The sequence below is a fragment of the Oryx dammah genome, unplaced genomic scaffold (genome assembly GCF_014754425.2).
Source record: "Oryx dammah isolate SB20612 unplaced genomic scaffold, SCBI_Odam_1.1 HiC_scaffold_2, whole genome shotgun sequence".
NCBI lineage: Eukaryota > Metazoa > Chordata > Mammalia > Artiodactyla > Bovidae > Oryx > Oryx dammah.
In genome coordinates, this window is record NW_024070186.1 from 150,851,363 (window position 1) to 150,877,905 (window position 26,543).

The following is a 26,543-nucleotide window of genomic DNA, read 5'->3' on the forward strand; positions in this document are numbered from 1 at the left end:
TCTCATCCTCTGTCATCCCCTTCTCCTCCCGCCTTCAATCTTTCCCAGCATCAGGATCTATTCCAATGAGTCAGTTCTTCACATCAGGTGGCCAAAGTATTGGAGTTTCAGCTTCAGCATCAGTCCCTCCAGTGAATATTCAGGACTGGTATATTAGTCATTAAATGATCCCAGAGAGTTCAGGCAGTGAAGGTCTAGGCTAGCCATAATATAGAATGTATTTTGAGGTGTTAAATATTGGGTCAGATACCTCCATGAAGGCATTGTCCACTTTAGGACAGGATGTGTGGTAGTCTACCTATCTGCTTCGCTTACTGTATGTGCTTAGTAAAGACAGAGGGAGGGAAAGTTGAGTGAGTGTGTGAATTAAATTTTGAATGATGGTTTTTTTTTTTTTTTTCAGAAAGATTGCCATGACATTTCTACATAGATTTAGCTCTGATTAACATGATTCACAACTTCTTTAGGCTTTATTTAATACTTTATAATAAAGGTGCTGGAATTTCTATCCACAATTTGAAATTTTAGGTGACAATATTTTTATTTGAAACATCACAACTTTAGGGTCTTGGGCAGAACATGACTTATTTACACAATCAGTGGAAACTTGCATGGCTCAAGGAAAGTTCTTAATGAAATCCACTCCCTCATCAGCTAAATGTCTAAAGGAGAATTAACAGGTCCACTTAAATTCAATTTCATAGACGGGAAGCAGTTTTATTTAGAATTATTCCTTAAAATGTTTTTATTATATAAATAATTAAGGAAGGCATTTGCATTGAAATAAATTCACGTATAGGTTTCCTAGGTGGCACAGTGGCAAAGAATCCACCTGCCAATGCAGGAGGCATAGCAGATGTGGATTCGATCTCTGAATCTCTGGAAGATCTCATGGAATAGAAAATGTCAACCCATTCCAGTATTCTTGCCTGGAAAATTCCATGGACAGAGGAGCTGGTGGGCTACAGTCCTAGGGTTCTCAAAAAGTCAGACACAACTGAGCAACTGAGCACACACAAGACACAGACATATATTAGCAAAGACAGATAAATAAATACCTCAAACTTCCCATCTCTCACTACAATTCCTTCTCTTCAAATCCATCACTTCCCAGAGGTAAACACTATTCTGATTTGCTGTGTATCTTTCCAGAACTTTTCCTATGCATTTTCAAATAATTATGAATAGTTAAAAATTTTTGGATACTTGACTTTTTCTTCTGTATATTTTCTTTTTTCACATATTATGTGTATCCTCTATTCTCTGCTTCAACTTTTATTTTTTTAACTAACTATATCTCCTGAAGATCATTCCTCGTCAATATGCACAGACCTCACACATTCTCATCACAGAGGCCTGTTATTATATAGTATGGCTGTATTATAAACCAATTAGCTTACCTCTTTATTCTTATATGGACCAGAGAGTTGACAACATATCTTTTCTAGTTCGTGATATAAGATTATCATCAGTCTGTGCCAAACCCTCTCTAGTTAAGTTTGCTGTATCTTCCTTCTATCCTGATTTCTGAGATGCACTGGGCTAGTCTTGCTGGATCTTTTCTGTCACGGGGCAGGTGATGATTCTTTTAGGACATTTAGAAATAAGAAAAGTGCAGACATAAATCAATGTCTCCTGACCTTTCCCTCTCTCTATTTTTGGCACCAAAAATTCTGCTCTAACTTGTCATTTTCCTATACATACACAGAACCATCTTCTCATTTCCCAGCTGTTTTTCCAAGTTTCTACATGACTTTCCCAGTAGTATCCTCATGCTGTACTTTTCCCAGTTACATCCCCCTGATTGGCTTTAAGAGAGTTCACATCGTGTAGTTATTCATCATCGCTCGTCTTGCTGTCTTAATTCCACTATCAATGATAAATTAGCTGACATTAGTCTTAAAAGCACTGTTGAATGAAAAGTCTTAAGAATATATTCTGTAAAAAAGTTCATATATTCATCAGTTGTAATAATAGCAACCACAATAGTAGCAATAATTGCCAACTTTAAGTGGATATTTTATGTCTGCAATATTTGTAAACTCTTTAAGACATGTATTGACTCATTAAGCCTTTCAACCACTCAGTGGAGTGGATATGATTGTAATCCCTATTTTATAGATAAAGGAATTGATCACTAAAAGGGAAACATATTATTATCCACAGACATATGGTGGAAGAAATGCAATCCAAGAGACCGTGCTTTAATTTTTACTCCAAACTACAGCAAGATGTGGAAGCACTGATTCAAAGGGTCTACATTTTCTAAATTTTAAGAGCTAATGTCAAGTTGCCCTTAAAATGGCTCTCTATAAATTTAGCTCTCAGCAAAACCTAATGACAAGTGGTACTTTTAGACTTTTATTTTTGTCTATCCAATTTTTTGGGGAAAAAAAAAAACCCTCAAGATTTAAAATTTGTGTTTCAGCTAGCAAATAGCCAGCTACATATATATATATATATTCTTTAGAGCATTAGTCTGAGTTGTTGAGTGTTGGACTTGAAAGAGAATATAGAGATATACTCTACCCTATTACTTTTTATTAATGAGAAGCCTGAGTGTCTGAGAGGTTATATGACTTCCATCAATTCCCACTGAGAATTTGTTACAAGTTTTGCGGGAGCTCAGATATTCTGTCTCTCTTTTTTATGCTATTTCTGCTAATCCACACTGCCTACTATAACAACCTCCCTTGGTAATCACATTTATAGCATCCTATGTTAATTACCATACAGCTGTACCAAGACACCGCACTGGGCTTCCAATATTTCACTAAAGCACAAAGAAGACACCCGGAAGGCAGATTCTAGGATAATAGTACTGTTTTCTAACATTTAGGACAGTCTTCATAAAGAATAGAATACTAAGAGAATGGTGAATGCAGGACAACCCTGTACATAGAATAAACTCACAGGTTTCTGGCTACCCCCTAATATGTTTAAATTTGTTTTTGCTACAGAATACATGATTACAAAATCAGCCATAGATAATCCACAGCATTAACGATAGAAATGCAGGTTCAATCCCTGGGTAGGGAAGATTTCCCTGGAGTAGGAAATGGCAGCCTGCTCCAATATTCTAGTCTGGAAAATTCCCTGGATAGAGGAGCCTGATGGGCTATAGTCCATGGTGTCACAAATAGTTGGAATGACTGAGCATATGTATGTAAAGAAGTAACAATAAAGAAGACTCATGGAATTGGGCTTCCCAGGTGGCACTAGTGGTAAAGAATCCCCCTGCCAATGCAGGAAACTCAGGAGACATGGTTTCAATCCTTGGGTTAGGAAGATCACCTGGAGTAGGAAATGACAACCCACTCCAGTATTCCTGGCGTCACAAATAATTGGACACGACTGAACACACACACACACACACACACACAATAGAATTGTGGAGCTGAAATGGATCTCAGAATTTATTGAGGGTTAGGCTTATAACTACATAGGACAGATGAGTGAAGTCTAGAGATGTCAAATGACTTGGCAAAAGTAACACTGCTGGTTAGTATCAGACCATGTTTTGAACTTAAAGTTGAACTATAAATTTCCGTTCCACTAAAGTTAATCCCTTTCACCTACACAACAAATATTTTTCTAAGGTATCAATATCATTCATTGCCAAACACTGACCTAGGCACTGAAGATTTGATGGTCATGAAGCCCCTAACTCATTCAGATATGGTCAGTGTCTCCACAGAATTGACTGTCTAGTAGGCTAATGACTTACACTCAGTTCCTGGTACTTACTTTCATGTTGCAGAGGTTTCATTAAGGTCATGCTCTTGGCCTTCCTTCGCTCATCAGGTAGGTAAAGGGAGATTTTCTGGTCTGACTGGTGTGTTTGAATACGAATTGGGCATACCACTTTCAGTACCTTCTCTCCTTCCTATCAGGGGACTTCTGTTCTGCCCTGCTTCTCTCCTAAATGTAATGAAGCCACCAGTTCAACCACTGCTTATTTCTGGAATGAATATCAGGAATGCCACTTACATTCAGATAGAAGCCCCCTTCTTCAAGGATAACTATTTAAATAGTATAAGTGGTAGTTTTCTCTCATTTACTGACCCTTTTTTTCCTACTTTTCTGTTGGTTCAGAAGTTGCTGAGGGACAAGGTTGCTATATTTTGATTCACCATAAAGCCAAGCAAGAGATACCCTTGGCTCAAATGGTAAAGAATCTGCCTGCAATGCAGGAGACATGGGTTCAACCCCTGGGATTGGGAAGATCCCTTGGAGGAAGGCATGGCAACCCACTTCAGTATTCTTGCCTGGAGAGTCCCCATGGACAGACTAGTGTGGCAGGCTGCAGTCCATGGGGTCACAAAGAATCAGACATGACTGAATGATTAACACAAAGCCAAAAAAAATATATTCAGATCAGTTGTCATGACAGCAAGAATCTGAGGCTGTGTCAAAACACGTACATGTGCTCATTCACTCGGCCATGTCCTACATTTTGTGACGCTATGGACTGTAGCCCCCCAGGCTCCTCTGTCCATCGAATTTTCCCAGCAAGAGGACTGAAGTGGGTTGCCACTTCCTACTGCAAGGTAGCAGTAGAGATCGAATCCAAGTCTCTTACATCTCCTGCACTGACATGTGGATTCTTTACCACTAGCACCTCCTGGTTCAGAAAATACAGAAGTTGCGTTCATAACTAATTTTTTTAAAATAACTAAATTTAGATCATTTGATTGCTGCCTGTGATTTATTTGCTTGTTTTTAAAAACAGATCAGTCTTGCTTTAAATTATTAGTATTATGAGTCATTAAAAAGTTTTTTTTTTTTTTTCAATAATGTGTCTATCCTGAAGGGCCTCCCAGGTGACACTAGTGGTAAAGAATCCACCTGCCAATGCAGGAGGTGTAAAGAGACCCGATTTAGATCTCTATGTAGGGAATATTCCCTGGAGTAGGAAATGGAAACCCAGTTTAGTACTCTTGCCTGGAAAAGCCCCATGGATGACGACCCTGACAGGCTACAGTCCATATGGTCGCAAAGAGTCGGACATGACCAAAGTGACTTAACATACACACACGTCTATCCTGAAACTCACTCAAGAGATTCTTGCTGACATAGGTTTGAGGTGGTGATACATAGCGTGAGACTTAGCAGCAGAGTTAAATCAAAGACCTTTTGATCTTTAGAAAGGAATCCAAATCTTCCATCAGACATTCACTATTATATTTCCTTATGATCTTATTGATGAAACCTAAAATGACAAATATGCAGCATAGCACAGAATTCACATAGACAGAGTTCACATAGACAAGCACAGAGTCAATCTGTGATGATTACTATGGTCTTGTATCTTAGTTATTATTTTTCAGATAAAACAAAAAAAAAATAGCTTTATTGAGCTATAATTGACAGAAATTTTACATATTTAAAGCACACAACTTTTTCATTGGAATATAATTGCTTTATAAGTTGTATTATTTCCTGCTGTACAATGAGTGAATCAGCTATATGTATACATATATACCCTCCCTCTTGGACCTCCCTCCTACCCCCCAACTCTGCCGCCTCTCCAGGCCATCATAGAATAGAACACTGAGCTGAGCTTCCTGTGCTTTATAGCAGCTTTCCACTAGCTATCTATCTGACACAGGGTAATGTATGTATGTCAGTGCTACTCTACCAATTCATCCTACCTTCCCCTGTGTTCACCTGTCCAGTCTCTAAGTCTGCATCTCTATTCCTGCCCTGAAAATAGATTCATGTTCACTGTTTTTCTAGATTCCATAGACATGTATTAACATACAATATTTGTTTTTCTCCTTCTGACTTGCTTCACTCGTTTGACAGACTCTAGGTCCATCCACATCTCTCCTAATGAACCTATTTTGTTCCTTTTCACAGCTGAGTAATATTCCATTATATATATGTGTGTGAGTGTATATATATATAGTATATATATATATATATGTATTATATATATATAAATAATTTGTCTCCATTTTATTTATTTATTTTAATATAAATTTATTTATTTTAATTGGAGGATAATTACTTTACAATATTGTAGTGGGTTTGCCATACATTGACATGAATCCATCACGGGTGTACATGTGTTCCCCATTCTGAACCCCTATCCCATCACTCTGGGTCATCCCAGTGCACCAGCCCCGAGCACCCTCTCATGCATCAAACCTAGACTGGAGATTCATTTCACATATGATAATATACATGTTTCAATGTCATTCTCCCAAATCATCCCACCCTTGCCCTCTCCCATAGAGTCCAAAAGACTGTTATATACATCTGTGTCTCTTTTGCTGTCTCACATATAGGGTTATTGTTACCATCTTTTTAAATTCCATATATATGTGTTAGTATACTGTATTGGTGTTTTTCTTTCTGGCTTACTTCACTCTATATAAAAGGCTCCAGTTTCATCCACCTCATTAGAACTGATTCAAATGTATTCTTTTTAATGGCTGTGTAATACTCCATTGTGTATATGTACCACAGCTTTCTTATCCATTCATCTGCTGATGGACATCTAGGTTGCTTCCATGTCCTGGCTATTATAAACAGTGCTGCGATGAACATTGGGGTACATGTGTCTCTTTCAATTCTGGTTTCCTCCATGTGTATGTCCAGCAGTGGGATTGCTGAGTCATATGGCAGTTCTATATCCAGTTTTTTTAAGGAATCTCCACACTGTTCTCCATACTGGCTGTACTAGTTTGCATTCCCACCAACAGTGTAAGAGGGTTCCCTTTTCTCCACACACTCTCCAGCATTTATTGCTTGAAGACTTTTGGATAGCAGCCATTCTGACTGGCATGAAATGGCACCTCATTGTGGTTTTGATTTGCATTTCTCTGATAATGAGTGATGTTGAGCATTTTTTCATGTGTTTGTTAGCCATCTGCATGTCTTCTTTGGAGAAATGTCTGTTTAGTTCTTTGGCCCATTTTTTGATTGGGTCGTTTATTTTTCTGAAATTGAGCTGCAGGAGTTGCTCATATATTTTTGAGATTAGTTCTTTGTCAGTTGCTTTATTTCCTATTATTATCTCCCATTCTGAAGGCTGTCTTTTCACTTTTCTTATAGTTTCCTTTGTTGTGAAAAAGCTTTAAGTTTAATTAGGTCCCATTTGTTTATTTTTGCTTTTATTTCCAATATTCTGGGAGGTGGGTCATAGAGGGTCCTGCTGTGATTTATGTTGGAGAGTGTTTTGCCTATATTTTCCTCTAGAAGTTTTATAGTTTCTGGTCTTACATTTAGATCTTTAATCCATTTTGAGTTTATTTTTGTGTATGGTGTTAGAAAGTGTTCTAGTTTCATTCCTTTACAAGTAGTTGACCAGTTTTCCCAGCACCACTTATTAAAGAGATTGTCTTTAATCCATTGTATATTCTTGCCTCCTTTGTCAAAGATAAGGTGTCCATAGGTGCATGGGTTTATCTCTGGACTTTCTATTTTGTTCCATTGATCTATATTTCTGTCTTTGTGACAACCATACTGTCTTGATGACTGTGGCTTTGTAGCAGAGCCTGAAGTCAGGCAGGTTGACTCCTCCAGTTCCATTCTTCTTTCTCAAGATTGCTTTGGCTATTCAAGGTTTTTTGTATTTTCATACAAATTGTGAAATTATTTGTTCTAGTTCTGTGAAAAATTCCGTTTGTAGCTTGATAGAGATTGCATTGAATCTGTAGATTGCTTTGGGTAGTATACTCATTTTCACTATATTGATTCTTCCAATCCATGAACATGATATGTTTCTCCATCTATTAGTGTCCTCTTTGATTTCTTTCACCAGTGTTTTGTAGTTTTCTATATATAAGTCTTTTGTTTCTTTAGGTAGATATATTCTTAAGTAATATATTTTTTCATTGCAATGATGAATGGAATTGTTTCCTTAATTTCTCTTTCTGTTTTCTCATTGTTAGTGTATAGGAATGCAAGGGATTTCTTTGATTTTATATCCTGCAGCTTTACTATATTCATTGATTAGCTCTAGTAATTTTCTGGTGGTGCCTTTACTGTTTTCTATGTAGAGGATCATGTCATCTGCAAACAGTGAGAGTTTTACTTCTTCTTTTCCAATTTGGATTCCTTTTATTTATTTTTCTGCTCTGATTGTTATGACCAAAACTTCCAAAACTATGTTGAATAGTAGTAGTGAGAGTGGGCACCCTTGTCTTGTTTCTGACTTTAGGGGAAATGCTTTCAATTTTTCACCATAGAGGGTAATGTTTGCTGTGGGTTTGTCATATATAGCTTTTATTATGTTGAGGTATGTTCCTTCTATTCCTGCTTTCTGAAGGTTTTTTTTTTTATCATAAATGGATGTTGAATTTTGTCAAAGGCTTTCTCTGCATTTATTGAGATAATCATATGATTTTTATATTTCAGTTTGTTAATGTGGTGTATTACGTTGATTGATTTGCAGATATTGAAGAATCCTTGCATCCCTAGGATAAAGCCCACTTGGTTATGATGTATGATCTTTTTAATATTTTGTTGGATTCTGTTTGCTAGAATTTTGTTAAGGATTTTTACATCTATGTTCATCAGTGATATTGGCCTGTAGTTTTCTTTTCTTTCTTTCTTTCTTTTTTCTTTCTTTTTTTTTTTTTGTGGCATCTTTGTCTGGTTTTGGTATTAGGGTGATGGTGGCCTCATAGAATGAGTTTGGAAGTTTACCTTCCTCTGCAATTTTCTGGAAGAGTTTGAATAGGATAGGTGTTAGCTCTTCTCTAAATTTTTGGTAGAATTCAGCTGTGAAGCCATCTGGTCCTGGGCTTTTGTTTGCTGGAAGATTTCTGATTATAGTTTCAATTTCCGTGCTTGTGATGGGTTTGTTAAGATTTTCTATTTCTTCCTGGTTCAGTTTTGGAAAGTTGTACTTTTCTAAGAATTTGTCCATTTCTTCCAAGTTGTCCATATTATTGGCATATAATTGCTGATAGTAGTCTCTTATGATCCTTTGTATTTCTGTGTTGTCTGTTGTGATCTCTCCATTTTCATTTCTAATTTTGCTGATTTGATTTTTCTCCCTTTGTTTCTTGATGAGTCTGGCTAATGGTTTTTCAATTTTATTTAACTTCTCAAGAACCAGCTTTTGGCTTTGATTTTTGCTATGGTCTTTTTTGTTTCTTTCACATTTATTTCTGCCCTAATTTTTAAGATTTCTTTCCTTCTACTAACCCTGGGGTTCTTCATTTCTTCCTTTTCTAGTTGCTTTAGGTGTAGAGTTAGGTTATTTATTTGACTTTTTTCTTGTTTCTTGAGGTAAGCCTCTATTGCTATGAACCTTCCCCTTAGCACTGCTTTTACAGTGTCCCATAGGTTTGGGGTTGTTGTGTTTTCATTTTCATTTGCTTCTATGCATATTTTGATCTCATTTTTGATTTCTTCTGTGATTTGTTGGTTATTCAGCAGTGTGTTGTTCAGCCTCCATATTTTTGAATTTTTAATAGTTTTTCTCCTGTAATTGACATCTAATCTTACTGCATTGTGGTCAGAAAAGATGCTTGGAATGACTTCAATTTTTTTGAATTTACCAAGACTAGATTTATGGCCCAGGATGTGATCTATCCTGGAGAAGATTCCATGTGCCCTTGAGAAAAAGGTGAAATTCATTGTTTTCGGGTGAAATGACTTATAGATATCAATTAGATCTAACAGGTCTATTGTATCATTTAAAGTCTGTGTTTCCTTGTTAATTTTCTGTTTAATTGATCTATTCATAGGTGTGAGTGGGGAATTAAAGTTTCCCACTATTATTGTGTTATTGTTAATTTCCCCTTTCATACTTGTTAGCATTTGTCTTACATATTGGGGTGCTCCTATGTTGGGTGCATATATATTTATAATTGGTATATCTTCTTAGATTGATCCTTTGATCATTATGTAGTGTCCTTCTTTGTCTCTTTTCACAGCCTTTGCTTTAAAGTCTATTTTATCTGATATGAGTATTGCTACTCCTGCTTTCTTTTGGTCTCTATTTGCATGGAATATCTTTTTCCAGCCCTTCACTTTCTGTCTGTATGTGTCCCTTGTTTTGAGGTGGGTCTCTTGTAGACAACATATATAGGGGTCTTGTTTTTGTATCCATTCAACCAGTCTTTGCCTTTTGGTTGGGGCATTCAACTCATTTACATTTAAGGTAATTATTGATAAATATGATTTCGTTGCCATTTACTTTGTTGTTTTGGGTTCGAGTTTATACATCCTTTCTGTGTTTCCTGCCTAGAGAAGATCCTTTAGCATTTGTTGGAAAGCTAGTTTGGTGGTGCTGAATTCTCTCAGCTTTTGCTTGTCTGTAAAACTTTTGATTTCTCCTTCATATTTGAATAAGATCCTTGCTGGATACAGTAATCTGGCCTGTAGGTTATTTCTTTCATCACTTTAAGTATGTCCTGCCATTCCCTCCTGGCCTGAAGAGTTTCTATTGAAAGATCAGCTGTTATCCTTATGGAAATCCTCTTGGGTGTTATTTGTTGTTTTTCTCTTGCTGCTTTTAATATTTGTTCTTTATGGTTTTGATCTTTGTTAATTTCATTAATATGTGTCTTGGGGTGTTTCACCTTGGGTTTATCCTGTTTGGGACTCTCTATGTTTCTTGGACTTGGGTGATTATTTCCTGCCCCACTTTAGGGAGGTTTTCAACTATTACATTCTCAAGTATTTTCTCATCATCTTTCTTTTTGTCTTCTTCTTCTGGGACTCCTATGATTCTATTGTTGGGGCATTTAACACTGTCCTGGATGTCTCTGAGGTTGTCCTCATTTCTTTTCATTCTTTTTTCTTTTTTCCTGTCTGTTTCATTTATTTCTACCATTCTATCTTCTACCTCACTTATCCTATCTTCTGCCTCCATTATTCTACTCTTGGTTCCCTTCAGAGTGTTTTTGACCTCATTTGTTGCATTATTCATTATATATTGACTCTTTTTAAAATTTATTCTAGGTCCTTTTTAAACCTTTCTTGCATCTTCTCAATCCTTGTCTCCAGGCTATATACCTGTAGCTCTATTTTGTTTTCAAGATTTTGGATCATTTTCACTATCATTATTTGAAATTCTTTATCATGTAGACTACCTATCTCTTCCTCTTTGGTTTGGTGGGCATTTATCCTGTTCCTTTATCAGCTGAGTATTTATCTGCCTTTTCATCTTGTTTATATTGCTGTGTTTGGGGTGGCCTTTCTGTATTCTGGCAGTTTGTGCTTCCTCTTTATTGTGGAGGCTCCTCACTGTGGGTGGGGTTGGATGGGTGGCTTGTCAAGGTTTCCTAGTTAGGAAAGCTTGTGTCGGTGTTCTGGTGTGTGGAGCTGGATTTCTTCTCTCAGGAGTGCAATGAAATGTCCAGTAGTGAGTTTTGAGATGTCACTGGGTTTGGTGTGACTTTGGGCAGCCTGTATATTGAAGATCAGGGCTATGTTCTTGTGTTGCTGGAGAATTTGCATGGTATGTCTTGCTCTGGAACTTATTGGCCCTTGGGTGGTGCTTGGTTTCAGTGTAGGTATAGAGGCTTTTGATGCACTCCTATCGATTAATGTTCCCTGGAGTCAGAAGTTCTCTGGTGTTCTTAGGATCTGGACTTAAGCCTCCTGCCTGTGGTTTTCAGTCTTATTCTTGCACTAGCCTCCAGACTTCTCCATCTCCTTTCGAAGACAATGGGCTGCCTTTCTGGGTACCTGATGTTCTCTGCCAGCATTCAGAAGTTGTTTTGTGGAATTTGCTCAGCGTTCAAATATTCCTTCAATGAATTTGTGGGGGAGAAAGTGGTCTCCCAGTCCTATTCCTCTGCTGTCTCAGGACTGTACCTTGTCTCAATTTTGAATCTACCATTCTATACTTTGCTTTGGAATGCTCTACCTGAGAATCTGAAAGCCACATTTCTCCTCTGTCAACTATTCCCTGTTAAGTTCTGTAGACATTGGCTCTAGAGGGCAGTTGGAAGTCTGGAGAAGGAAGGAGCCTACTTCTTCCTCATTTGGTTTTCTATTTCTGTTAACATCACCCTGGCAAAGGCAATGGATCCCAGGCCCCACACTGAAGCCCACCTCCACGTTCTTCCAGAAAGCAAAGTATGACTGAGCAGCAGTACCCATGCTCAGAAGTCTGGTTCACAGCTCCACAGGACCCTCCAAGCTCTTCCAGAGGACCAGTGCCCCTTTCAGAGGTCTGAGTCTCCCTTATCTGGAGTTTCAAGGCTCTAACAATCACAGCTTCTCTTTGTTCCTCAATCCTATGTTGGGAGCTGCTTCTTGCTCTTACTAACCCTGTCAGCTTGACTCATCTCTTTGCTTTATTCTGTCCTCTAATATTTGTTTAATCACTTCTCTATATTGAATTGGCATGGTTTCTGTTTTTCTGCATGGACCCCAAGCAGCTGTCAAAAGGTCAGTCACATCTTATACATTCCATAAAAGTTGGATTCCCAAAAGGATAGTCTCCAACAATTCTGGGTCCACAGTTGGAAGAGGACAACAAATTCAATATCTAGATGTAAGATCTAGAACATGTCAGCATTCCCTTTCATGGGACCAGTTAACTCTGTGAACAGAGTGGTACTCAGTAACACTTCTAGAAGGAAAATACTTTAAAAAAAACAACTTGACAAGCATACCCAGCACACAATGTCTTTATCTCCAACTAGAGCCAGGGAAAAAAGCAGAGACTGCAGCAATATGACCTGGTTGTTAAGACATTAGCTTAAGGCAACCATGCATTCTTAAAATTTGCTTTTCAGATACATTATTTTACAACTAATGCTGCCTACAAGAAAGAATAAATCTAGAAAGAGAGAGAAAAAGACCCTGAAATCAGCCCTCCATATTTGTGTGGAGTCCATATCTATGGATTCAATAATCCGTATCTATGGATTCAATTGAAAATATTTTTTAAAAAATCTAGAAAGTTCCAAAAAGCAAAACTTGAATTTGTCTCACTCCAGCAACTGAGAGCTATTTATGTAGCATTTATATTCTCTATACAACTAATTTCATAGAATTTACATTTTAGTGGTTAATTATATATAGGCTATGCTAAGCCACTCAGTCCTGTTCGACTCTTTGTGACCCCATGAACTATAGCCACCAGGTTCCTCTGTCCATGGGATTTCCCAGGCAAGAATACTGGAGTGGGTTGCCATTTCCTACTCCAGGGGACTCTTCCAGACCCAGAGATTGAACCTGTATCTCTTGTGTCTCCTGCACTGACAGACATGTTCTTTACCATTAGTGCCACCTGGGAAGCTGAATTATATATAATAGATTATTATAAGTAATCTAGAGATGATTTAAAGTATACAGGAAGATATGCATAGATTATATGCAAATACTGTGTCATTTTATGATAAGGGACTTAAGCATTTTTGAATTTTGGTATTCACAGGGGTCCTGGAACCATTCCCCTGAGGATACTGAAGCTCTCAGTATCCTCAGGGGAAGGACCTTATACTTTGTCCTGCTTTACAATGAAATATCATGACTTAGAGTGATTGTAGCAACCAAAATTCATGCTGGAGTTTTAGAGCCTAAGTAAAAATTCTTCATGTCACTTTTTAGCCTGTATAAGATTATACTGTTTGAAGGTAATCTACTTCTGGGGTCTTCCTTCACTATCTTCCCATATCTGCTCCTGCAATCAGACTATGTTCTGGTTGCTGGTTAAAATAAATGTTTTATCTTTGGAATTCCTTGAATTTCTAAGTAAGATGATTGCATCAATCAGCACATCTACCTTTTCTTTGTAGTTTCCTTTTATTTTTTGCTTTTAAAGATAAACAGATGATATTGCTGGATCTTTCACAAGAGGGAAGAATGTATGCATTAAGAGTTCCTTTCACCAATATTTGGAAAGAGTCCAGATCCCAGCCCAGCTGAACCAGAGTAAATATGCTGCTTGAAAAAAAAATATGTCAGATTTCTGCTACTCTGTTAAAAGGTTAATAAGTTATAGAGATTAAGTGGTCAACATTAGCAGATACCTTATAATTACATTAGTAAAATATTAATGCTTTCGGTTGTGAAATATGATCCATCAGACACCAGAGGCTGGTGTCTAGTGGAAAGTTTAACAGGCTAGCCTGAGGGCAAGGCAGGTTTTACTAGTGTACTTAGGTGTACATGTTTTACAAGAAGGGTGGAGTCTCTGAGTTCAAATGATTGCAGTTTACAGTTTCTTCTCAGGAAATTAACTCAGAGGAAATTCACATCTCTTATGGGCACTTCCTTTTTTTTTTCCCTTACCTTCAAACACAAACTGGCATTAGCCAAAATGCACTGTCTTGAGGAAGTATATAAGTTAAGTACAAAGCTTTTATTACTAACTCTTGGCAATTTAATAATTAGGGTGTACCAGAATTAAGTGCATCTCTCGTGATTAAATGGCTTAGTTGCCACATGTAATTAAGATCTGCTTGTATCATTAGATGCCTTTGGCTGGGCTTGGGTGGCTCCTGATAAGCACTTTGGGAGAGGAACATAGGAAAGGAAGGCATAGTCAAACACCATAAAAGAATTTTAACACAGGTTTTATCTACAATGTTAGAATCCCTCTATTTTAGTGGTGTAAAGGCTCATTAAATTCAAACTCTTCATTTCACTGGTAGGGAAACTAGGGCCCAGAGAGAATATATGTTGATGTTAGTCATACAACTGTATGGTGGCAAAATCAAGACTACAGAATTACCTTCTGACTCCACGCTGAGTCCCCTTGTATGATTGTGTACTTCTTCTCTAGTCCCTAGCTGTCTGTCTACACTTGCTGCAGTGACAGGCCACCCTGTAATTACTTCCCACCAACACTCATGCTTTTCCAGAGGTCACCAGGTAACCATCCAAATGGTCTTTAGTATTTGCTTGTTGTTAACTTTTATCTTATATTACAGTATAGTTGATCAACAATGTTTTGTTAATTTCAGGTGTGCAGCAAAGTGATTCAGATATGCACATACGTGTAATTTATTCTTTTTCAAATTATTTTCCCACTTAGGTCATTACAGAATACTGAGCAGAGCTTCCTGTGCTATAGAGCAGGTCCTTATTGATTATCTATTTTAAATATTGTAGTGCGCACTTTTAGTTGTTATACAGGGTAGTTGAAAGACTACTCACTTGAAAAATTCATTGGTTTTGCATTTTAAAGACATGGGCATAAATGGTTTGGCTGGAATTGCTTTTTGGTTTCATGTTCTCTTACAGGATTGCTAATTTTTTAGAGGCCTCGAAGGAATCAGACACAGGGAGAGACCTCCAAGTGATCAGACAGAGATATGTATGGCAAAACCAATATAATATTGTAAATTAATTAGCCTCCAATTAAAATAAATAAATTTAAAAATAAATAAATAAAAATAAAATAAAATCAACACAATATCTCTAAGTTCTTAGTCACTCAGTTGTGTCTGTCTCTTTGCAACACCATGGACTGGAGCCCGCCAAACTCCTCTGTCTATAGGATTCTCCAGGCAAGAATACTAGAGTGGGTTGTCATTCCCTTCTCGAGGGTATCTTCCCAGGTATCAAACCTGTGTCTCCTGCACTGCAGGCAGAGTTTTTACTGGCTGAGCCACCAGGGAAGTCTTGTCCATTAACACTCCCTCCTATTTGAGCAGTGATCATGAAATCCATGATCTTAGCATCTTATTTGAGAACATGTTATACTGCCATTTCTAACATTTCTTAGGAGGAAATAATGGCAAATATATGCACATTTTCAAGTATAGAATAAATTTACTAAACAGATGTTGATTGCATGAAATGTTTTGCAATCCCTGGAAGCAAGAGCTTTTCAGCACTTGGCATTCTGGAGCTGAAGACTGTTTGTGCTCTTGATAAAACATGGATTACACTGGAATCAAAAGAATGAAATTTTATTCCAATATTTAGATTAGAGAAGAAGGATTTGGTCTGATTTTGTGTCTGGTACAACTGTCATCTCTAAAAATTCTAGATCACCTAAAATCCTTGTTTCAGTGTGTGTATCCTAAAAGTACTCTTCCCAGGAATTGTGCATCTGAGATTCCCTTCCATGATTTACCTGTGGGTAAGGCCCTGCCTTCATGGTGACTTCAAATTCATGTTTTTAGTTTTTCAGATTAGGGAGTTCATGCTTCTCAAGGAATAAACAGAGACAGTTTCCTCAAAAGACACCAAAATTATTTCAATCAAATGGACCTGTCAGACCAGGCTAGTGGAATACTTATGCTTTTACATTATGTTTTTATTTAAAACAGCATTAGAATTTACCTGAAATCAACAAGAAATGTAGATGTTCTATGCCTCAGGCTGTATCTCTGTTACAAGAAAAAAGGAAAAGAGTATTCTTGCTAAATTCTTTGGAACACAGTTTTCTAAGTTATGGAGATACCATATTTGATTATTATATCTAAGTGTTAAGCAGATAATTAAGGCAGAAGTGCTAAATGTGTATTTTCAAAAGCACTAGAACTATGACTTCTGGATATATACGCAAGTTTAAGAACTATGATAAAAAAGAAATATATGTACATGTATATACACATGACAAGCATACACATTATTCAAAATTATTCATAAAGTCAGCATAGTTATTACTTTTAATTAGTTCTAGGATAATTGTCAAAGAAGTCATTGGCTTCAGCAGAAATCAAACTTTATTTGGGACCCATATTTATAAGTTTGCAGGAGATGGATTTCTGGGAGTCAGATGTGGCCCATCATGGCAAGGAGGCTCAGGATAGGAAGAAATTGATTAGTTTCCCACTTGAGGACCTTTATCTTTTATGGGGAACCCAATTGTTCTCATTATAAGGGAACAAAGGAGTATTTTGGAAAGGTTAAACTGGCTTCCCAGGTGGCACAGTGGTAAAGAACCCACCTGCTGATGCAGGAAATGTGGGTTCAATCTCTGTGTCAGCTAGATCCCCTGGAGTAGGAAATGGCAACCCACTCCAGTATTCTTGCCTGGAAAATTCCATGAACAAAAGAGCCTGGTGGGCTACAGTCCAAGAGGTCACAAAGAGTCAGATTGACTGAGCATGCATGCACACCTGGATCCACTTCCTTTTCATATCCTTTCTCTTTCCTTCTTTTCCCATTTCCCCCCTACTATTTCTCTCTACCTTTCTCCCTCCCTCTCTCTTCTCTACCACTCCCATCTAACCTGCCCTTCCCCTCCTTCACCCTCTTCTCTCATTGTTAATGGCAGTCACATATGTTATGTGTTCCATGTCAGAAACCAAGAATTTTACTGACAAGTATTTTTCTTAAAAAAAAAAAAAAGTTGTTTATTCTCATCCTACAGTATGATTTCTCTCAAATGTATACAAGATCAGGAGTATCAGTTTAAGTTCTATATGTTTTTATCCAAAGATATGACTTCTGTCTTCGATCAAATTTTTTTAACTATTGTTCTTCTGTAAGGATAGCACCATTCAATTCATTCCCATACACTACCTCACTCTGCATTATAGAGCATAAATTCTATACAGAAAGAAAAGCCTGTGGTGTTGATGATGGTGAAATACAAACATCTCTTTGCTGCTTAAAGTGGTAACATTGCCACCATTTGTGTGCACTATTCCCAGGCACCCTGTGAGGGCATTTTATACACTCTCTTTTAATTCTCAGAAAGTCCCTCACTGTATCGAGGCTCAGAGGATTAAGGGACAATTTAAGTGAGAGGCAGATTCAGGATTAAAATTCTAGTTCTTCTGTAAGTCACTCAACTACTACACTCATGATATGTAAATCATGATGCCACACAGGACAAAAAGCATTTAGTATCTCTCTTTGAGTCTGTGGGCTAAAAAAGTACTCCTCAAAGTGACTCAAGTTTCAGATGGCAGCCAGTTCTTGTAGTACAAAGAAGAGGTACAATGCATTACCCAATCCAAGAGAACAGAGTTCAAAAAAACCTGTTGCTTATTAGAGATGATAGAGAAAAGATGCACATTGATGAGAAAGAGCATATTCTGTGGTAGTATAGTTTGTAACCCTCCATTCTCAGTGCCCACTCTCTAGATGAGAAATTGTTCTGTAAAAGTAATGATGATGACAATAATAATTTTTTTTATCATAATTACTTTTTTAAAAAGATTCTGTACTTTAAAAAAATTTATTTATTTTCTTATTTTACTTTACAATTCTGTATTGGTTTTGCCATACATTGACATGAATCCACCACAGGTGTACATGCAGGTGTACTTAAAATCATTATTCATTCTTCCTTAAAAGAACAATTCTGGATTTTAGAATATTCTTTAAAGAAACTTTAACATCCTTCTTTTAGATAACAGGATCTAATGTGAATTTGGAGGCCATATAAAATTTTTTCAATTAGAATTACTTGGTGTTTTTTAATAATATTCCCTTTAAATATATGAGGGCTTGGAATAAGGACAGTCAACAACAGCATCATCTAGAGTTTTCAGGACTCCAGACTGCAAGGCATAGAACACAAAGGTAAGATCTAAGCTTCTGTTTTCTTTTGATCTGTCAGTGACCTGACTATAGATACACAGCTCCGTGATTTACTGAGTCTCAACTGCCAATCACATTTAAATAACAGACAAGAAGAACAAGCACAGCGAGTGCAGAGAGCAGCTAAAGAAATAACTTCATTAGCTCTGAGACAAATCGGATCAAGGATTCACTTTCCTTCTGATTCACCTCTGAAGTGAATCTCAGAATTATGATTTCAGTAGTCACAGGGGCAGGTAGAAATTTTAGCACGGAGCCTACGGTGTTGGTAGTTATGAGTAATTATAGAGTTACATGGTTTTAAAATAGTCTTGTGATATTGGGAATGACATCATTCATTGAACTGTCAGATGAGCCTGCTATTCCTCAAGGGCCTCCTGGTAGATGAGATCCATTTTCCTATGAATCAGGGACAACACACTAAAATGTATACTGAAACTCTGGTAGAAGTGTCTTGCAGAACTCAAAGAAAAAGACACAATTAAGAAACTCAGTGGGACAAAGGTTTAAAAATCTATAAAATAGGGAGATTTCTTTCTTATCCATTAGAAAATATGATACATAAAAGAAGGATTCTAAAATAGATTGGCTAATGATTCTAGTTTTAATATAGCAGAAGAAAAGAACATGAAGATCATATAGTTATATTCAGTTAATAGCATACCAATAGTAGTAGCTTTATCAACTCATTAAAATTTTATTATAAATTGTCATCTAAAACATAAATTTTTAAGAATATGAATTAAAGTAGAAACTTTAATCACCCTTTAAATAGATTGTATTAAGTAAATTCTAGGATAAGAGTTTTGTTTGATTTGTAGACTTGGAATAGCATATTTATATATGAATTTGTTGTATTTCTTTCTCTGCTATATACAAAAAAGATAAGCAAAGTGTAAAAAAAATTTGAATGCTTATATTTATATTGGTAAAATTTTTACAGCTATAAAAAGTATTATTTTAAATGTATAAATAATTTTTAAATAAAAAATAAATTGTCTCCTTTTATTTGAGAAGCAAAAACTGTTGCCCAGCTATACAGGGAAAGAAGTGATTCATTTTTTTGTTTGTTTGTTTGTTTATTTTTTTAATTTTTTAAAAAATTTATTTTTACTTTATTTTACTTTACAATACTGTATTGGTTTTGCCATACATTGACATGAATCCACCACGGATGTACATGAGTTCCCAATCCTGAAATCCCCTCCCACCTCCCACCCCATATCATCTCTCTGGATCATCCCCATGCACCAGCCCCAAGCATCCTGTATCCTGTATCGAACATAGACTGGCACTTCGTTTCTTACATTATAGTATACATGTTTCAATGCCATTCTCCCAAATCATCCCACCCTCTCCCTCTCCCTCAGAGTCCAAAAGTCCATTCTATACATCTGTGTCTCTTTTGCTGTCTCCCATACAGGGTTATCATTACCATCTTTCTAAATTTCATATATATGTGTTAGTATACTGTATTGGTGTTTTTCTTTCTGGCTTACTTCACTCTGTATAATCAGCTCCAGTTTCATCCACCTCATTAGAACTGATTCAAATGTATTCTTTTTGATGGCTGAGTAATACTCCATTGTGTATATGTACCACAGCTTTCTTATCCATTCATCTGCTGATGGACATCTAGGTTGTTTCCATGTCTTGGCTATTATAAACAGTGCTGAGATGAACATTGGGATACATGTGTCTCTTTCAATTCTGGTTTTGTCAGTGTGTATGCCCAGCAGTGGGATTGCTGAGTCATAAGGCAGGTCTATTTGCAATTTTTTATGGAATCTCCACATTATTCTCCATAGTGGCTGTATTAGTTTGCATTCCCGCCAACAGTGTAAGAGGGTTCCCTTTTCTCCACACCCTCTCCAGCATTTATTGCTTGCAGACTTTTGGATCATAGCCATTCTGACTGGTGTGAAATGGTACCTCATTGTGGTTTTGATTTGCATTTCTCTGATAATGAGTATGTTGAGCATTTTTTCATGTGTTTGTTAGCCATCCATATGTCTTCTTTGGAGAAATGTCTATTTAGTTCTTTGGCCCATTTTTTGATTGGGTCGTTTATTTTTCTGGAATTGAGCTGCATAAGTTGCTTGTATATTTTTGAGATTAGTTGTTTGTCATTTGCTTCATTTGCTATTATAATCTCCCATTCAGAGGGCTGTCTTTTCACCTTGCTTATAGTTTCCTTTGTTGTGAAAAAGCTTTTAATTTTAATTAGATCCCATTTGTTTATTTTTGCTTTTATTTCCAGTATTCTGGGAGGTGGATCATAGAGGATCCTGCTGTGATTTATGTTGGAGAGTGTTTTGCCTATGTTCTCCTCTAGGAGTTTATAGTTTCTGGTCTTACATTTAGATCTTTAATCCATTTTGAGTTTATTTTTGTGTGTGGTGTTAGAAAGTGATCTAGTTTCATTCTTTTAAAAGTGGCTGACCAGTTTTCCCAGTACCACTTGTTAAAGAGATTGTCTTTAATCCATTGTATATTCTTGCCTCCTTTGTCAAAGATAAGGGGTCCACAGGTGTGTGGATTTATCTCTGGGCTTTCTATTTTGTTCCATTGATCTATATTTCTGTCTTTGTGCCAGTACCATACTGTCTTGGTGACTGTGGCTTTGTAGCAGAGCCTGAAGTCAGGCAAGTTGATTCCTCCAATTCTATTCTTCTTTCTCAAGATTGCTTTGGCTATTTGAGTATTTCCATACCGATCTTGAAATTATTTGTTTTAGCTCTGTGAAAAATACCGCTGGTAGCTTGATAGGGATTGCATTGAATCTGTAGATTGCTTTGGGTAGTATACTCTTTTTCACTATATTGATTCTTCTGATCCATTGATTCTTCCGATCCATGAACATGGTATATTTCTCCATCTATTAGTGTCCTCTTTGATTTCTTTCATCAGTGTTTTATAGTTTTTTATATATAGGTCTTTAGTTTCTTTAGGTAGATATATTCCTAAGTATTTTATTCTTTTTGTTGCAATGGTGAATGGAATTGTTTCCTTAATTTCTTTTTCTACTTTCTCATTATTAGTGTATAGGAATGCAAGGGATTTCTGTGTGTTGATTTTATATCCTGCAACTTTACTATATTCATTGATTAGCTTTAGTAATTTTCTGGTAGAGTCTGATTCATTTGTATATTTTTAAATGCAAATATAAAAAGACCTCTGCTGGGTTCTATAAATTAGTTGCCATTGGAGTTATGGACAAAGTGTGTAACTTATTAAGCATATTTTGCAGCTAACTGAAATTAAACAGGACAAACATATATGAATGTCTATATTCTATGAACTTCTAGAAGGCAATGTGCAACAGTGCTACAGAGGACTACAGAGGGCTACAGAGGGCTACAATGTGCTACAGAGGGCTGATGTCTATTTCACTTTGCTCTTCAACCTTTCTATTAACAGGAGCAGGAATGAGGTTGTTGATTATACACTCTACAAAGTCAGAGGGTGGGGCCAATTTAATTTCTCAGTTGATGTTGTTTAGTTGCTAAGTTTGCAACCTCATAGACTGTAGCCACCAAGCTCCTCTGTCCATGAGATTTCCCAGACAAGAATACTGGAATGGGTTGCCATTTCTTTCTTTAGGGGATCTTCCTGATCCAGGGCTAGAATAAGCATCTCCTGCACAACAGGTGGATTCTTCACTGCTGAGCCACCTGGGAAGCCTTATTTCTCAGTACTGTGATTTTATTTTGATTTTAATTTTTTTAATTACTTAGGGAATCAAATCAGAATTGTTTAGTCTAAAAATCACTTGGAGAATTACCAGCTCCCATATCTAAAAACTCCTGAGAAATCTGTGTGCAGGTCAAGAAGCAAAAGTTAGAACTGCACATAGAACAACAGACTGGTTCCAAATTGGGAAAGGAATATGTCAAGGCTGTATATTGTCACCCTGCTTATTTAAATTCTATTCAGAGTACATCATGCAAAATGCTGCGCTGGACGAAGCAACTGAACTGAACTGAACAGATTCCTAAAACTCCTGTAGAGCTAGCACAACCTAGGTTGTGTTTTCCTAGCATTTTTATTCTAGTCAAAGTGTGTGTGTGTGTGTGCATATATATATTATTGATAATGTGGAGAGATGTTTGTTAATAAATGTGTGGTTATACATAAAATATGTCACATTTTATGTGAACCTATAAAGCAAAAAAGTACAGAGATTTCTGATATGCCCCCAAACTCCACACAAACACCCATGTTTATTTTTAATGTCTATGATATCTCCTATATCAGGAGCTTTTAATTTTGGTATAGTCATATTTATAATTTTTTATTTTACAAGAAATAATCAAGAAAGTATGTCCTACTTAACATGCTTAATCATTTGTCTTATATTCTCTCCCAATTTTTTCTCATGGAAGAGCTTATGTCCACTTTTATTGGGTCAAAGTAAGCTAGACCATTTTTCAAATTTCTCTCTTACTCCCATCCTTTTTTCCCCCTTCACCACATTTTCATATCTTAATCTTCTTATCATTCAAACATGTCTTTAATTTATTTCTCTCACCAAGTATTTTTTCATTCTTCCAGTTAGAATCCTTCCTGTGACTTACTTTGTATTGTTTTTAAAATGGTTAAGACAGTATTATGTTTGTTTCCATGTATGATTTCTCTGAATAATCCCTGAGAACAGATCTATAAATCTTGATATCCCCAAAGAGTCTCATTTAATGCTTCAAAGAATAGGTTTTCTATTAATGTTTGTAAAGAGAAAGTATGTGTTTAGTTTAGACAACTGAATACTCAGCTGGGACACAGTAATTATTTTCAAATACTCAAGCACTTGTTCTATGTTAAAGGAGTTAAACAGGCTGTGCATGGTTATGGATAGTTTCTAAGGACAATTGGATTTTTCTCAATATAAAGAAGAAATTTTCAACAAATAAAATTCTCTGAAAATAGAATGAACTCACAAAGGAGTGACTTGATTGTCTCCCAAACATATTCACTCAGGAGCGATACATTAATATTCTTTCTACACGTGGTAGGCCTCCTGAAAGAATAAATAAAATGGTATCCCTATTTGTATGCTTCATGAGTTTTCATTTTAGTCACTGACCTTTCATATTTGTGATCCTTCCCCTATCTTTCCAATCTCCAGTTACACCCATCTACAGGAGCCATTTTACTTATTTTTAAAAATGATTTGTTTTCTATGTACAAAAAACTCTTAGGATAAACTTTTATCACTCAATTTTTATTTTCAACTTTTAGAAAACTTTAGAAGTTAAATCACTTCTCAGAGTTCAAGATTAAATGTATACCAAAGTCAAATCTCACCAACATGATTAAATAAATATGCATATTTGCAGGGTAATATACAAATATTTAATATTTTATGTAGTTTTATTAAAATTGATTTATTTTGAAATTTCTCCATAAATTTCCCCATGTAACTATCAATCACAGACACTTTAAGAGAAATACCACTTAATATATTTAAAATAGAACAATATAAAACAAATAAAAGTCCTGGATATTTATAGTCTATCTTCTTTATATTTTTAATTAGGCTAGAAAATAAATAGCAGGAAACTAGTGGTTCAAAAATATCATGCATATTTCCCAGAACACTGATAAAACCTTAGTGAATATGAAACAAAGCAAAATGAAAATCATTATTTCCTAATAGAAACTTGTTGCCTAACTATGCACCAGAACTGTTTGGCAATCAGAAAGCAATAAATCAACAGGGGAGAATTTTAACAGAATCATGAACATAGATTCATGAAGCATCTATAGAATATTTTGTCATTTTTCCAACAAGCAATGTTTGTGTTTCTGCTACCTCTGAGGTTCTCTCCTAGCTTTGAGAACAAAAGCTGACTGTCAGTCAATCCTATGTGTTCTGGCTTCTTTGGCAGGGAAGATTTGCTGAAGGTCTTCTGATTTTGAAGTCTAGTTGGACATTGCTGCTTGCACATTCTTATATTCAGGCCGTAGGAGAAAGGATGAAATAGCTCAACTCTGAATGTTTACAATGATGTTGTTTAGTTGCTAAATCTTGTCCAATTCTTTTGATGATTCTGTAGCCCACCAGACTCCTCTGTCCATGGGATTTTCCAGGCAGGAATACTGTAATGGGTTTCCATTTCCTTCTCCAGGGAATCTTCCCAACTCAGGGATCAAACTCACATCTCCTGCATTGACAGGCGGGATCTTTACCACCAAGCCACTTGGGAAGATCTAAGATGATGTTACCTTATAGCTTATTAGAAAGATGCTAGTTAGGCAAGCAGCAAACCACTGATAGAAAAGCAAAACGATCTTGCAAGAAAGTGCTGAAATGACCAATCAGACCAAGGAGACTCCACTTCATCAGGAAGTCGCATTGGCGGACAAGTGATGGTGACCGCCCAAATAAGAAAGCTGTACTGGCCTGTATTTCATATGGAATCTCTTTAGTGTGTCCATCATATTCAATCTCAGAAACAATAATAGTGCCTTCAGGATCAGGCTTCAACACTAAGGGCTTTAAGAGAGCAACAGAAAAACAGCTATTGGTGATACCGGTTGCGGTGAGTAAGTCCTGGAGTTATATTTGAGGTTAACGGAACATGATTCTTAAGACACATGAAGTAATTCAGCAGAATATTAGAGAAGGTGGCACCTGAACTTTGGGACAATTTCTAGCACCTATAATTGCAATAAATTGATCAGTAGCAATTCAAAGGTCTGTAACCACCATATAAATACCTCAGAGGAGGGAAGGAACTTGGTATAGAGCTTAGAGACCGGAAGTTTCTTGCAAAATAGCTCAGTGGATGGCATCTCCTGTGCCAGTCGTATGGACATCGGCAATTTCTTATTAAATAGTTTTGGCGTTGGCAGCTGTTGGTGATATATTGTGATGCTGAGAAGCCACTGGGTATGAAGCCAAGATTTTGGTAGCTTCTGTACCCCAAACTGCCCAGTCTGTAGTGGCTTAGGGGCTGGAAACTCTTGGATAAGCAATTAAGTTGCCCAAAGCAATTAAAGCCATTGCCGAGGGTCTGGCAAGCTTTGGATGCACGTCGGCTGGGGGTGCAGCCATCAGATACATACTGCTTGGTCTGAGGGCACGGATTGCAGCTGAGGCTGGGTCCGACGTTGGTCGTTTCACCGGCACTGCAGATTTGGTCCCCTGTTGGAGAGTTGCAGGGCACAGAAGAGTTTGATTGGTCACAAGTTGTGGTGCAGGTCTTGGGCTCAGAACTGGGAGATTCACAGGTCGGGGCTTCCCCATAAGTTTCTTGGCAGTTATCCAGGAGCCAGAGATTCCCGTGGTAGCTACTGGGTAGGCTGAGCCCAAACGTAGGGCTTACATCGCTGGAGCAAAGAGCAACAGAAGCAGTCACTGGGAAATAATAGTGAGTTCTGTAGGATACACCACTACAGTTCCCAGGATAGCCTAGAAAAGCCATGGAGCCTGAGTGTATGTTCAGTGATGGCCGTAAAGGTATGGTGAGACTGTGGCTTGACGCCCTTTTATATCTTCCCTGGGGATTGTCTGCATCCTCCCCAGACTCTCTTCCTTCTCACTGCCTGGGACAATAACATGGCAACATTTCATTAGTGTGCTGTTTAGTGACAGCTGCTGATGTCTTCACACTCATATTAAAGCAAGTTTATTTTGATTCTTCAAAGTTATCTATAATCACCACGTTGACCATCACGCATCACTCATCATGTGCAGACCATAACTTTTGTGAATAGTGATTTCAGTGTTAACAAGTAAGCTCTCATCTGTCAACTGGTGGTAAACAAGATATCATGTGTCTATGGGCTTTTGCAACATGGTTTATAAGGGGTTAATGAGGATCCAAGTGACACAAAGAACCTGGACTTTTCCACTCTTTTGGCAACTGCAAAATACTGCCAGGACTTGACCCCATACTCTAAAAGAAGCTGAATGCTTTGATTGTCTCCACATTGTTGCTTAAAAGAGAGCATGAGGCATTGAACTATTAAGAGAAGGAGTTTCTCCCCCTAAATAAGTGTTATATCCTTAACTATGCCAGGCCATGTACTGGTAGCCACATCTCATCCATTTGGAAAAGTCTGTCTGTAAGATTCACAGCAATCTCATTGAGACTTAGTGACCTAACACA

At 37.0% G+C, this 26,543-nt stretch overlaps 1 protein-coding gene across 1 annotated transcript; it reads right to left on the reverse strand.

Moving 5' to 3' along the window:
* Positions 1-23,629: 23,629 nt before the first annotated feature.
* Positions 23,630-25,870, reverse strand: LOC120854002 (keratin-associated protein 24-1). The gene has a single exon (XM_040227766.1). It carries the CDS (start codon positions 25,854-25,856, stop codon positions 25,110-25,112), a length of 747 nt encoding a protein of 248 aa, XP_040083700.1. The 5' UTR covers positions 25,857-25,870; the 3' UTR covers positions 23,630-25,109.
* Positions 25,871-26,543: the final 673 nt, after the last annotated feature.